This window comes from Miniopterus natalensis, chromosome 5 (assembly GCF_054644295.1).
Source record: "Miniopterus natalensis isolate mMinNat1 chromosome 5, mMinNat1.hap1, whole genome shotgun sequence".
NCBI lineage: Eukaryota > Metazoa > Chordata > Mammalia > Chiroptera > Miniopteridae > Miniopterus > Miniopterus natalensis.
The window spans coordinates 40,464,325-40,477,175 of record NC_142085.1 but is presented as its reverse complement, the minus strand read 5'-3'; the positions used below and the strand labels follow the sequence as shown (position 1 = coordinate 40,477,175).

The 12,851-nt window shown below is 38.8% G+C and overlaps 1 protein-coding gene across 1 annotated transcript in view; it reads left to right on the top strand.

The window, feature by feature from the left end:
• The window catches only part of UBE3D (ubiquitin protein ligase E3D), a 121,332-nt gene that overhangs the window by 62,601 nt on the left and 45,880 nt on the right, over positions 1–12,851 (top strand). Inside the window, exon 9 of the mRNA XM_016207347.2 lies at positions 8,088–8,226. Within this exon, the coding sequence (XP_016062833.2) occupies positions 8,088–8,226 (139 nt within the window). The remainder of the gene's footprint in view (positions 1–8,087; positions 8,227–12,851) is intronic.

Genomic DNA, 12,851 nt, shown 5'->3' with positions numbered 1-12,851 from the left:
TTTCCACAGAAAACTGCTTATCAACATTTTGGCACTCTTCCTTGCGTTCATCTCTATGTACATATAAAGGGTGGAGCAAAAGTAGGGTTACAGTTGTTCATATGGAAAATAATACAATAATTAAAAACTAATAATACAAGAATAAACTATGTTTTGCATACTCAAAGCTGTAAACCTACTTTTGCCCCCTCCATATTCAGAAAGATATGGTTAGAATATTTAACTTTACATAAATTAACGTTAGCTGTCTGTGTTTTTTACTTTACTTTGTGTATTTTCTTTTTAATTTGTCAAAATATTGTGACTATCTTTTACATCAAGTAGATCTACAATCATCATTTAGGTCTTGATTTTTAGAGGTTTCATACTTTGAAGCATTGACTTATTTTTGCTGGTTTCTAAAACTCAGTGTTATAAGTAATTAGAAAGCAGAATTAAAGATGATGCTTAGGATGCTAATAAAAGATGAACTCGGGTATCAAAAGTACGATTTTGCTACTTTCACTGAAAAAATATACATATTTATTTTACTAACTAAGGCAAGTTTATATGTCTTGAATTTTTATATCAGTAATTTAACCAAAAATACTGTGGTTATAAGTGAAATATTTTTGTAATTTTAAAATAAAAAATAAATAGTAAGCTTTTTTTGTTGGATCATCAAGAAACATTGCTTGTTTTCTTCCTATTTCCTAGACTAAAACCTACAAACTTTACTCATATTAACATTCACACAAAAATTCTTATTGTATGAATTGGTTCAGAGGATGACAATATTTTTATATTGATAGTATGATATATTACTATTAAAAAACAAGCTAGTTTTCTAGCCCTCCTAATACTGGTAAATTCAGACATTTAACTACCTTTCTCCAGTCCCTAAGGATAACTTTAAAACCTTACTAAAATACTGATTTCTTGAATACCCCATATTTAACACATGCCCCTGCCCCCAGATATACACACATTTACCATACATGGATGATTACCCATATTTTAAGTGTCTTTTTCACACCTTAGTACCAAATACTTACAACAGCCTCTCCAAAATGCACAGAATGGAGTATAGTGAAAGCCAACTATCAGAGATAGCTCATTTCAAGGGTGTGGTTGCAAGGAAAGAAAAGCTACATATTTAATAATCTTAAAAATCGTAGTCTTTGGAGGTTTCAATGAAATTCCTCTTAGGTTCCAAAAGCTTCCATTTCACAATATTTGGTTTTGCCTTGGAAAAACTTAGTCAAATATTTCCCTCTTTGACTCAAGATGCTTTTCTAGGGGATACCTCTTAATCCATAAAATCTTTGAACAAAACTTCGGAGCATGTTTGCCAGTGTCTGTAATCAGATCTCTTTAGGGTCAGCTCATGGGTAAGTGATAAATATAAAATTTAGGGGACTGTCAGACCTGACCTGGTCAATCTTATTTATATTTATCTTATTAATGATAACACCTGAATGATTACACCTGAATCATCACATTTTTACAAGGGAGTTGAATTTGAGCTGGTAGAAAAGAAATTTCTATATACAAGGCCAGGTAGCTCAGTTGGTTAGAGCGTCATCCAATATGCCAAGGTTGTGGGTTCAATCCCCAGTCAGGGCACATGTAAGAATAAACCAGTGAATGTACAAGTAAGAGGAATAGCAAATCAACATTTCTCTACCCCCCCCCTCCTTTCTCTAAAAAAAAAAAATCAATAAAATAGAAATATATATACAGGGTAATTGCGAAATTGATTCTCTTAACTTACCTAAAAATAGGTGTGGCCAGCTGAGCTTTTACTCTACCAGAGTTACGTTGCCATGTGACTTCACAAAAGATTTGAAGTCTTAAACGTGAAGACATTTTCTAAAATCAAGGACTCTTGCGCAGAGAACATGAGTAGGTTAGTTATCTTGGCATTTGGATTATCATCTCTTCTCATGGAGGGACAGAATTTTTAGTCATTGGGATTTGTCTTCTAATGGATCAAAGAGAGCCACTTGTGGCTCAGGGTTATGCAGCTCAGTTGCTAATATCTCAAATACCAAGATTGGCCAGACCTCATTCATCTGAACTGAGGTATACCAATGTTAACTGCCCTCTTGTGAAGGAAGGGTGTATGGATTTCCAAGAGAAGGCCATCGGAAAGTGGACTTAGGAAAAGGTGTAAGAGAAGCCAAGGATACCGGAGACGATGGAATTCTATAAAGGCAGGGGAGCAGAGGGTTGGATATGATGCAGACCATGGACTTGCAGTGCTCCAGTAGGTCATATCTCTCTTCTCTACTGAGACCAAGCATGGTTTCACTGTACATCTTAACACAGCCATGGACAATCAATTTGAACTGAACAATAAAGAACACCTATTTGTTATACCAGGCCTAGGAAATAATAGAAGAACAAAAAGTTTCAAACCCTTGTTTTGTACTTTTACAACCACATTGACAAAGGACTTAAACTGTGGGACAGAGTGGGTAGTGCTGATTAATGAAAGTAAGTGCTGGCTGAGTTGGCCCCTCTGATGGGATAGGGAATCTAGTGATGCCCAGTGCGAGGCTTACTTATAAGAATGTTATTAGAGTGGATCTAATTTATTACATCTCAACCCTCATATTGATGTCCAGTGACTCAGGCAAGTGACTAAAAGATTAGAAGTACATTTCTCAGCCTTCTTTTCAGCTGATTTCCTCTAGTAATGGAATGTAGTAAAAATGTGCGCCAAGAGACTATCTCTTTAAAAACTCCTTAAAAACTTTTCCTAAATGGTTACACTTATTAATATGCTAGCACAAATATATGATGTATAATTAGTATAAAATGAAACTGTTTTTAACATTTCATCAAAAATGACAAATTAGAGATCATATTTTAACCTAAAAGCAATGGTTCTTACTCTGAGGTCGATGAATTTTGAAAACAGGCCAAGTGAAAGAAGCCAGACAAAAATGAGAGCATGAGTGCTCTTGGGCAATGGGTGGTCTAGGAAACACTAAAACTTATGTGCAAAGCCCGGCCGGCCGTGGCTCAACAGTTGAACATCGATTTAGGATCCAGGAAATCACTGTTCAATTCCCGGTCAGGGCACATGCCTGGGTTGCGGGCTCGATCCCCGGTAGGGGACGTGCAGGAGGCAGCTGATCAGTGACTCTCTCATCATTGATGTTTCTCTCCCTCTCCCTCTCACTGAAATCAATAAAAATATATTTTTTTAAAAATTATGTGCAAAATTTTCTTTGTATAAATGAATGCTTCTGCGGAGAGAGAGTCCATAGTTTTAATCATATTGTCATAGAGACCTATGACTTTCAAATGGCTTAAAAACCACTACTTGAAAGCCTTTTTAAAAACAAATTTTTGTTCTTTGCCTCCCTTTTATAAATATCTAGGCGTTCTATCATAGAGTTTTCTGCCTTCGGCCTCTGATTTTTAAAGATTTTTTGTGTTTTAAAAATACAGTTTTTAAAGTAATAAAACCCTTATGACTTATGGGATTGTTGTAGTTTCTGGAATTTTCTGGAAATATTTTTTAATTAATTTATTTTTTATATTTATGCCTTTAATACATCTTGAATTTAATTTGGAAAATGGTACAAGATAGGTTTTAAAATTAATTTTCTTCCAAATATACTTTTGTGTATTTGAAATTTTCTACAACAAAAAGTTAAAATTTGAAGGAATAGCTGGCCCCTTTAGATGGACTTCTGTTACATTTCTAATGATATCAATTCTGATTATGAAGTTTCTAACAGGACTGTTCATAAGGTCAGATCTCTCCTTTAATGAAAGTGTTGTCAGTCTAATTCTTTTGTTCTCAACAACTAGTATCTTGCTATAATAAAGGCATTTATAAAGAACTAAGTCTTTTATTATTTTTGGCATGAATTAATACACTTAATTTTGAGATTGCCGTGTTGGTATCATACTCAAAGCAGAGCCATTTTCCCCATGCTCTCTGACATGGGAGAGAGACATCTTGTCTTTAAAAGTTTATAGGCCCTATGGGCAAAGTTTGAAGCCAAGCTTTCAGGAATTATGTACCTAAATTTCTTCTCTCAAGAGCCCTTTAATTCAGAGAATCGAAGAACAATTTTGACGTTGTGATTTAAAAAGCTCAAGTTTTTTTCTATAATTTTCAAAGAAAATACTGTAATTTCAAAGAAATACAGTTTGTTGCCTAATGAACCTTATTTTGAAATTGATAAGCATTAGTTGGTGTGTACATTTTTCAGGTTCTATTTTTATGAATTAGTACTTTTAAAATATTTTAATATATGGAGTTAATATGGTTTATCGTATCAGACATACCAGTACATTTAGTTTCAGAATTTTGTGTTCTTGACATTACATAAGAATTTTTAAAATTTTTATTTTTTGTCCGAATTATGTATTAAATAGTTGTATTTTGTAATTATTCAAGCACTAAGTTTTGGTATTTTGAAAGCATTTTTTTTTAACTTTTATTAATCTTTCTTTTATGCTGAATTACTCCTGGGCAATAAGTTTTTGTTTCCTCAGTTTCTTCTGAGATATCTTTTTCTTCTGCACAATCTTCTTTTCTGGTTTAGGAGCAACCTCCTTTTTTTCCGTAGGATCATCTCTGTAGCAGGGAGATCGCATGCATGGGTTAACCCGCCCATGAGCTCTGTATGTTCTATGTCACATCTTGGGAGCTTTGTTAGCCTATATGTGCTCAATGACCGGAGAATCTACATCTAAACCCTTAAGTTCAGCATTGCACTCTGCATTTTTAAGCATTTGCAGCAAAAATTTAGCAGTCTTTTTGGGCCACCGATCCTGTGTCCAGCCCTACTGCTTGTCCTGGACACACCCACCAACTCCACCATTGTAAGGACTGAATGGCACACATTGCTTCTGTAAAACGACATCCTTCATATACTTGGTGGCTTTTTGGATATGTATACTGTTGATGGCGTGGGCAGTTTCACAGGTGTTCTTAAAGAGAACACAAAGATCTGAACCTCTTGATTTACATGATTTTGTGGGGGTTTCTGCGTCAAGTGAGTAGCAAACCGTTTTCAGAGGTCACCTCAGGCCGCTTTTGGGAAGAGGAGAGCATAAATTGATGGGCTTACCATTGTGATTGCTTTGAAATTGAACTTTAAAAATCCACAGGTATAAACAGTGCTATATTTTAACATCATTAATAGGTTATTTGCTTTCTTAGGTCTTTCTAGGACTGAAGAGTTCAAATCAACCAGCTCTCCTCTACCATACTATTTTTTCTTTTCTATACAATTATGTTAGACTCATTTGAAATATTTTAATTTTTGGTAGAGTTGTTATATCATCTCTATTTGTTTTATTTTCATCTATTACATTCAAGAGCCTCTGCATTTCCTGGAAGACTGTATCACTTTTTATTTTCTCAAGTTCTTTCTTGATATTGATTTGTGGTTGATTCATTCTCAATTTCACCATTTTTTAATAAGTGATAGAAGTGAATTTTTCCCCTTCTCTTTGCTTCTTTGAAAATAAATAGGTCATAGTTGCTTCTCTAGGGGATTTTGTCAAGACAGAAGTTTAGAAAGAAGGATGGTGTGTCCTCTGCTTGCATGTTGGTCTCTTAGACTAAGGTCACCTGGCTGACAGCCCTGGTCTCCTAGGAAAGCTTTTCCTCTCCCTACTTTAAAGTCACAGAAATAGGTTTCAATTGATGTTTAGTTCGTTGTTCCTTTTGACGAATCTCTCATGTTGATTTTATAGTGGAAGATTACTGACTTAGGTCTGTGAGGTCTTTGCAAGGTATGCCAGAAATAATCTAAATGCTAGATTATTGTAATCCTATTTTTAACATGTTTTTTATCATTAATAGAAATTTATACTGATTTAAGGTGTGGGTGGATAATCTCAAATATTGCCTGACTTAATCAACACATGCCCCAATTTCTACATAATGAGTTTGGTGATTATTTTAAGAGAAACCAAATTTTAAGTATGGCAGGATCCTTAATTGTGAGCTCCAGCCAGTGCCCATGCAGGCTGCAGTGTTTGCTTCATCCTGGGACACCCCTACTGAGGCACAGAATGATGGCCCAGGTTAGGTTTTGAGGGCTCACAGATGAGTTCCCAAGGGACATTCACAATCCAGGACAGTGTCAGGTGACCTTAACTGCAAGATATCCAACTCAGAAAAAGCAAAAACCTTTTCAGGGCACTTAAAAAAAATCAGAATAGAAATAGCTCTAATGAGCCCTGCTATTGGCTGCTGGGGTAGAGAGTATGAATTCTGAAAACTTAAATTGTTTATTGAACATTCAAGTATAAGTGAAAAATTGGTATTTCTTTTAACCAGTAACAGATTAAATCTTGGGTATGTTTGAGGAAAAGCAACACTAATCTAATTTTTATTTCCACATTAGACTGCCAAGGTAGAGGAAACCACAGGTTATAGTTGATCTCAGATGAGCCAGAGATGTAGACACAGCCCAAACAGGAATATAAGTAGGGTGGTGGGAAGTGTTGTAATAGGTGCTAGTATGGTATTTAGCAAATAGTTAATTCTTATAAGGGAAACAGGAGGATGTCTCCAAGGAAATGAGAATTAAGTGGGTCTTGCAGGATGAATAGAAGTTCACCAAAGAGGCTAACAGCCTTCCAGGCCCAGAAAACGGTGTGACAAAACAGGTGTGTATTGTAGTGGAGGTCAGAGAATGGAAAGTAACTGGTTTGTGGAGGGCCTAAGGAAGGTGCCCGGAGAATGAACTTGGAGCCACTGCACTAGTACTACATTTGACTTTTACCAAACGTGGCAAGGTTTTTATATCCATTCCAGAGAATTGTCGAGAATGCTATATGATTAGTAAAAGCAGAAAGAATAACAGCCAGTCAGTATAAAATAATTTTTACAACACTGAAAAGACAAAAAAATGTACACTTGCTGAGACAGACCATTTTTTAAGAAAGTGGACAGTGTCCTATTTCAGTACAACTAGAAGGCGAGTGCTTCAGAGAAGAGTTAACTCTGCATCCCCACATCAGAAATGTGTCCACATAATGAGTAGCCTGATGGATGCAGCTAAATGATCTGCTGTGACTTGTCATATAAAGTGTTCAAATCCATTATGCTCTCAACCACTGCTGCCCCCTGAACCTTCAGAATTCACCACTGATTTGGTTAAAAGTCAGTGTTAAGAGAGAAGTTTATAGAAAGGCAAACACACACACACACACACACACTTCTCTTTAAAAATCAGGACAGTGGTAAGAGACACTTGGGTGGGGGCACAGGCAGGAAGTACTCAAGTACTGTAAATAGACGAGTGATAGCATAAGACTCATGCTGTTCTTCTTACGCTTCCTCATAACACTTTCCTTATTTTTCCCTTTCCTTTGAGTACCAGATGGGAAGCCAGAAAACCAGGATCAGACCCATATCATTTCCTAAACATCCTCCTCTTAGACAAGTCAGTTTACTTTCCTGGCCCTCAGTTTCCTCATCTCTCAAATGGAAGCATTTTCAAATAGAGCTGCTTCGTGCCTGGGCCACTCTCGAAGAAGAAGAGAGCCCCCTGCCAACCCTCCCCTTTCTAATAGCAGCTTTGCTTTTATTTGTGTTATAAATGAGGACTTTTATAAGATTTTTGATAAAAGGATTCGATCACTTTTTAAAAGTCTGAAAATCACTGAACTGGATGTTCCAAAAGGCATAATATCCAGCTCAGAAGCCATTTCCACATGTGTGGAATGGGGATAGCAATAGTTCCATTGCGTAGGCATCTGCAGGCTGATCGAGATGCGCGTGTAGAAAGGAGCATGGAGCACAGGAAGCGCTCAATGTGTTAGTGTTAATCTCCCCAACCCCAGGTTGGTCCCTCACAAGTAAGACTGCATTTCATGACTCTTAAACTTTGAGAATAAAATGTTGACCTGAAAAAAAATGCCAAATCCACCTGTTTTATACTAAGAACACTGTAAAATGTCTTGGACATTTACTCTGTGAATTTACAGCATAACCATTTTATTTCTATTTTTTGTACGTTGCTTTTTCCTCCCCCAACTGGCAGTTTTCTTCTTCTACACCAGAGTTTTGAATTATTATGACCAGATGCAGTTCTGACATTGCACATACCTATGTGTTTCAGGCTTGCCAGCTCCTGGGAAAGTGACATCAGTGTCCACTCTCTGACCCTGCCCTCTGCAACCTGCCTGGAGCTGCTGTTGATATTATCAAGGAGCAACGCCACACTGCCTCCCTCCCTTCGCTCTATGAATTCCTTTCAGGTAAGGAATTGCTCCTTTACCAGGGTGTTATTTCTCCATTTTCCTTGTAATTGTTTTCTAAGGAGTCTGTTTTTCACAGGAGGTCATCCATGGAAACCCACATTTTCACATCATCATTATAATAAGCATAGTGCATTGCACTGCCTTGTCTATCTTTTTTTAAATAAGTGAAAAAATGGAGGCTCAAAATTGACTAGGTCATTGTCTAGTAGTGGCAGAGTCCATATCTCTCTACCTCCAGGGTTTGTTCTCTTAATCTTTTCTGCCTTTGAGAGGAAAGGCAAGAACATTTGGCAGAGACTCTTGCGAATGCCACTTCCTTTTCCCCAGATTTGCCCTAGACCGAGGATTTTCAGCTTGCAAATTGCTAAGTGGGTGCTTATCAGTGATAGCGTCCTACCCACTCTCAGCACCTGTTCCCTCTCTCCCTGGTCCCACCCTCATCACTTTCCCGCTCTCCTGGATATTTATCCGTGCTCCTGGTAAAGGACAAGGCGGAACAGGACAAACAGGACAGCCCATGTGGACTGACCAGCAGGAAGACCCCCTCCCTGGGAGGCAGCTAATTATCACTGAGCTGGCAAATGAGAATTAAGATGTTAGTCACTTAAGTTGTGACCCAATAGCTACTGAATGTAACGGAACATAGCGATGACTCTTGAAAATGGAAAAATATTCACAAGCCTCCTGAGGCCACGTGCATTGGTGAGAAATGAGCCGAAGCAGGTTGATTCTACTTCTGAAGCATTGCTGATGTATCCTAAGATAACTTCAGAATCAGTGTATATTGCTTGGTGCACCTCTGTTAAAACAAGACCTGGATTTGCCTGTGAATCATAGCACAGGAAATTGATTTTGAAAAAACAACTGCTGCAATCTAATTTTCATCCATATTCTTAATTTGTTATAATGATTATCTCTGTGATTTTCTTCCTGATACAAATTTCAGACTTTGGCCATGATGTACCTGTTTGTATTTATCATTCATTACTCGATTATCAACTTTAATCTAAGGCCTCAAGGCACCTTAGAGAACACCTTGTCATTTTGTAGAAGAGGAAACTGAGACCCAGAGAGATGGAGTGAGCTGGCCAGGGACTATACAGCATGGTAGAGACAGAGCTGGACTCACCAGGCTTACACCTGGGTAACTGCATCCTCTAAATGCAGTACTCTCCAAAGTCTTGGGAGGTGAAGTGGGTGTCAGTGGTAGGTGGAGGCCAGTTGAATCTATCTTGGAATATCCACGACACCCCTTATTCTGTAGTAATTTATAGTTACTATTTGTATACTGCCCCAAATCAGAAATGATTTAAAATTCTGTCAGTCCTTCTTTCTTCTAAGTTTTGCTCTCTGAATTGAACATTGGATAACACAAAAGTTTGTATATGTCCACAGACATTTGTGGAGGGAGGTAAGAAACTTAACCCATAGTTATCTTTGGGGAGTGAGGCTGGAAGACAGTTATTTTTTATTTCTCTCCCTCATGTACTGTATGAAATTTTTGTGTGATGGATGAGTGGGGAGCCAGGGAGGCGACTCTGACTTTAAGGATTGTACACAGAATATTGGAGAAGATGGAACCATCATCCATGTGTGATATATAAACTGAGAATAATTATATTAAAAAGTAGCCTCAATGCAAGTCTTTAAGAGATGAAAGGTAAAACAGTAATCTAAACTGGGCGTGTGGAGGTTTTGAGGGGAGGCCCAGTCTGTGTTTCTTCTGCGTGAGACAGAGGCAGGTGAGGCAGTCTTGCTGCCTTCAAGCATCTCAGCTCTGGTTCATGTAAGCACACGGCAGGAAAGCCTGGCCTGCTCCTGGTGGCATTAGTGTTCTCTCCTCTCACCTTCCGTCACAGGAGCCTTTGGAGTTAATTATAGAATGACCCTCTCTATTAGTGATTGCACTTCTCCGGTCTCAGTCTGTTTGCTGAATATTATTGTCAGGAGCACGTACGCTTTCCCAATTTCAAAGGTACAGAGAAACCTGTCACAAGTTCCTGAACAATGTCTGCTAAACTGATTTTCCCTGCTGCCAGCCCTGGAAAGATGCATTCTAATTCCGACTCTACGAGGAATCGACTTCCCTGTGCAGGCCTTCACTCCAAAATAAAGGCTTAGTGAAAGGGGGAGGATAGCTGTCAGGATTAGAAAGAGATGCCCCGCTTCTCCATCTCTGTAACACCCCCTTAATCATTTATTACAATAGCAAGGAACAGGGCTGCTAATTCTGCCTGTACTTGGAATTTACTTTTTCAGTTGGGAACTACTTTAATGCAGTTCTTTAAAGTGCGGTACTGGTGAGAGCTGTAAAATAGTAGAATGACATTTGTTAAAGATACCATCTTTACATTTCCAGTTCTCTCGTATTCTGGGCCAAGCCCGTCACTGTGAGCAATGCCGCTGTCTCTCTAAAAATGGGATTTTCAGTTTCTGAGGATTCCAGTGGCACTCCTGCTTGGGCCATTATTGCAGCCAAATCCCAAAAGGAGAGGTTTATCTTATTAATTAGAGCTATTACATACATGAAATTGTAACTTCTTAAACTACAGTATAACATTTCTCTCAGGCCAATGGGGATATGTTTGGGTGGATTTGTTATAATTTTAACCTGCACTCTGCCCTCTGTTGCAGTGTGATTATAAGCAAACAGAATGTGGGATTTGTTTGAGAATCACTGATGTCTTGCTAGACACATATTATCGTGGTTGTTGCAGCCCCAGGACGAAGGATGGACTTATCATGTCACTCTCTGCTTAAAATTCTTCCACGACTTTTTATTGCAACGAGAATAAAATCCAAACATCTTAACCTGGCCAACAAAGCCCGGCAATGTCTGGCCCTGCCTCTCCTCTTGGCCTCATGTCCTGTTCTCTCCCTCAGGCTCTGTTCCAGCCACAGCGGCCTTATTTCCTGCCCCCTTTCACAAGAAGCTGGTTCTGGCTGCAGAGTCCGCGCACTGGATGTTGTCTTTGCTATCAGGAGGTGTTCTGGACTAGATTTTTGTGTATCTGAGTCCTTTCAGGTCTCAGCTCAGGTGTCCCCTCCCCTAAGAGGCCTAACCTGACCCTCCTCATCAAACTCCTCTCTCCCCATTAGCATATTCTGTAACCTCATCTTGTTTTCTTTTTTTTCATAGCACTTTTCACTATTTAAAATGGTCTTGTTCATTTATTTGTTCCTTTTTTCTCTAGTGAAATGTGAGGGAGAATGTTCAATATTGTGTCAACAGAACTTAGAACAGTGCTTGGACACAGGGAGCATTTAATAAATATGGGATGACTGGCTCTGCACGGGTGGGTGGGTGAACAAATAGAATGCAAATTGGCATGGCCATTTGTCATTCTAGAGATGTCCAAAAGACTGAGCTAGAGGGAAGCAGAGGCATGAGCAGTACACAGTCTGGGGCAGAAGCAGAGCAACTTGGCTGCTGAGACGGTGGACTCCATGGGTAAGGCTCAGCTTTGAGACATGTGGACGGCGTTGAGCCCGGATGGGTATCTGCATTGTAATGGCAGCCTGGAAAGACTGGAAGAAGAGTTTAGCCTTTAGAAAGAGCTGGCAGGAATCAAAATAAGCAGAGTGACTAGTGTCCAGGCCTAGGTTCCCTCTGGGCACTGGCAACCTCAGTAGGGGAAACAAGAATGATGCCCAAGCTTTGGTGCTAGAAACCAAGGTGGGGGATTGAAGGTCCTCTGGAACGGGGTGGGTTGCAGCCTGCTGCTGTTGTGACTTCCAGCTTGATTCCACTCTGAGTGCTTCAGGACTCTGGGGTCAGGTGGCAGGAGGCCATTTCCATATCCATTTTGCTGGGCAGCGACTAGCTTTTTAACCAGAAGTCGAGCAATAGCAACTTTAAATGTGAATGGTGTCTAGAAAGTACAACCTTCAGAGCAGCCGGGTTGGATCCAGGATTGGTCAGGGCTGCTGGTTTTAATTACTAGGCTTTTCCTTAGAATCCTAGACTATTGCAGCTGGGAAGACCAACTAGTCTAATGACCTTTTCATAGAGAAGGAAAGTCTCCGGAAGGGTTAAGTTGATATTGGAGACTGTAACTCTGATTCCTATGCTATGCTTTTTGTGCTACACAGGATGCTGACTTCCCTTCAGGTATAAAGGAGATTTTTTTTTTTTCTTACTAGCATTTCCCTATTCCATGGGACACAGGTTCCTTAGGGTATAAATAGGTATTATAGAAAACAGTATTTGATCATTATGTACTAATAAAGCAAGTTATAAAGGCTAATGCTTATTCAATTCTTTCTGTTATGCAGTCACTATTCTCAGTGATTTTCACTTATTAGCTCATTTCATGAAAATATACCATGAGGGAGGTATATTAGTCCCATTTCACTGGTGCGGAAACTGAGCCAGAGAGATTACCTCGCCCATGCTCACACAACTAGTAAATGGAGGAGCATACGGTACAAAGTCTGACTCTAGAATCCCCTGTTCTTAACCACCAGGTTCTGTTGCCTTTTAAAATAAGTTTAGTTAAACTAAGTTAGATTTTTTTTTTTAACCTGTAGGACTTTTCAGTGCCTTTCTCGTGTATAAGAAACATTGTGACCTTCCTAGTTAAAGAATATAGTAAAGATTATTTCCCAATTGTACTAGATAC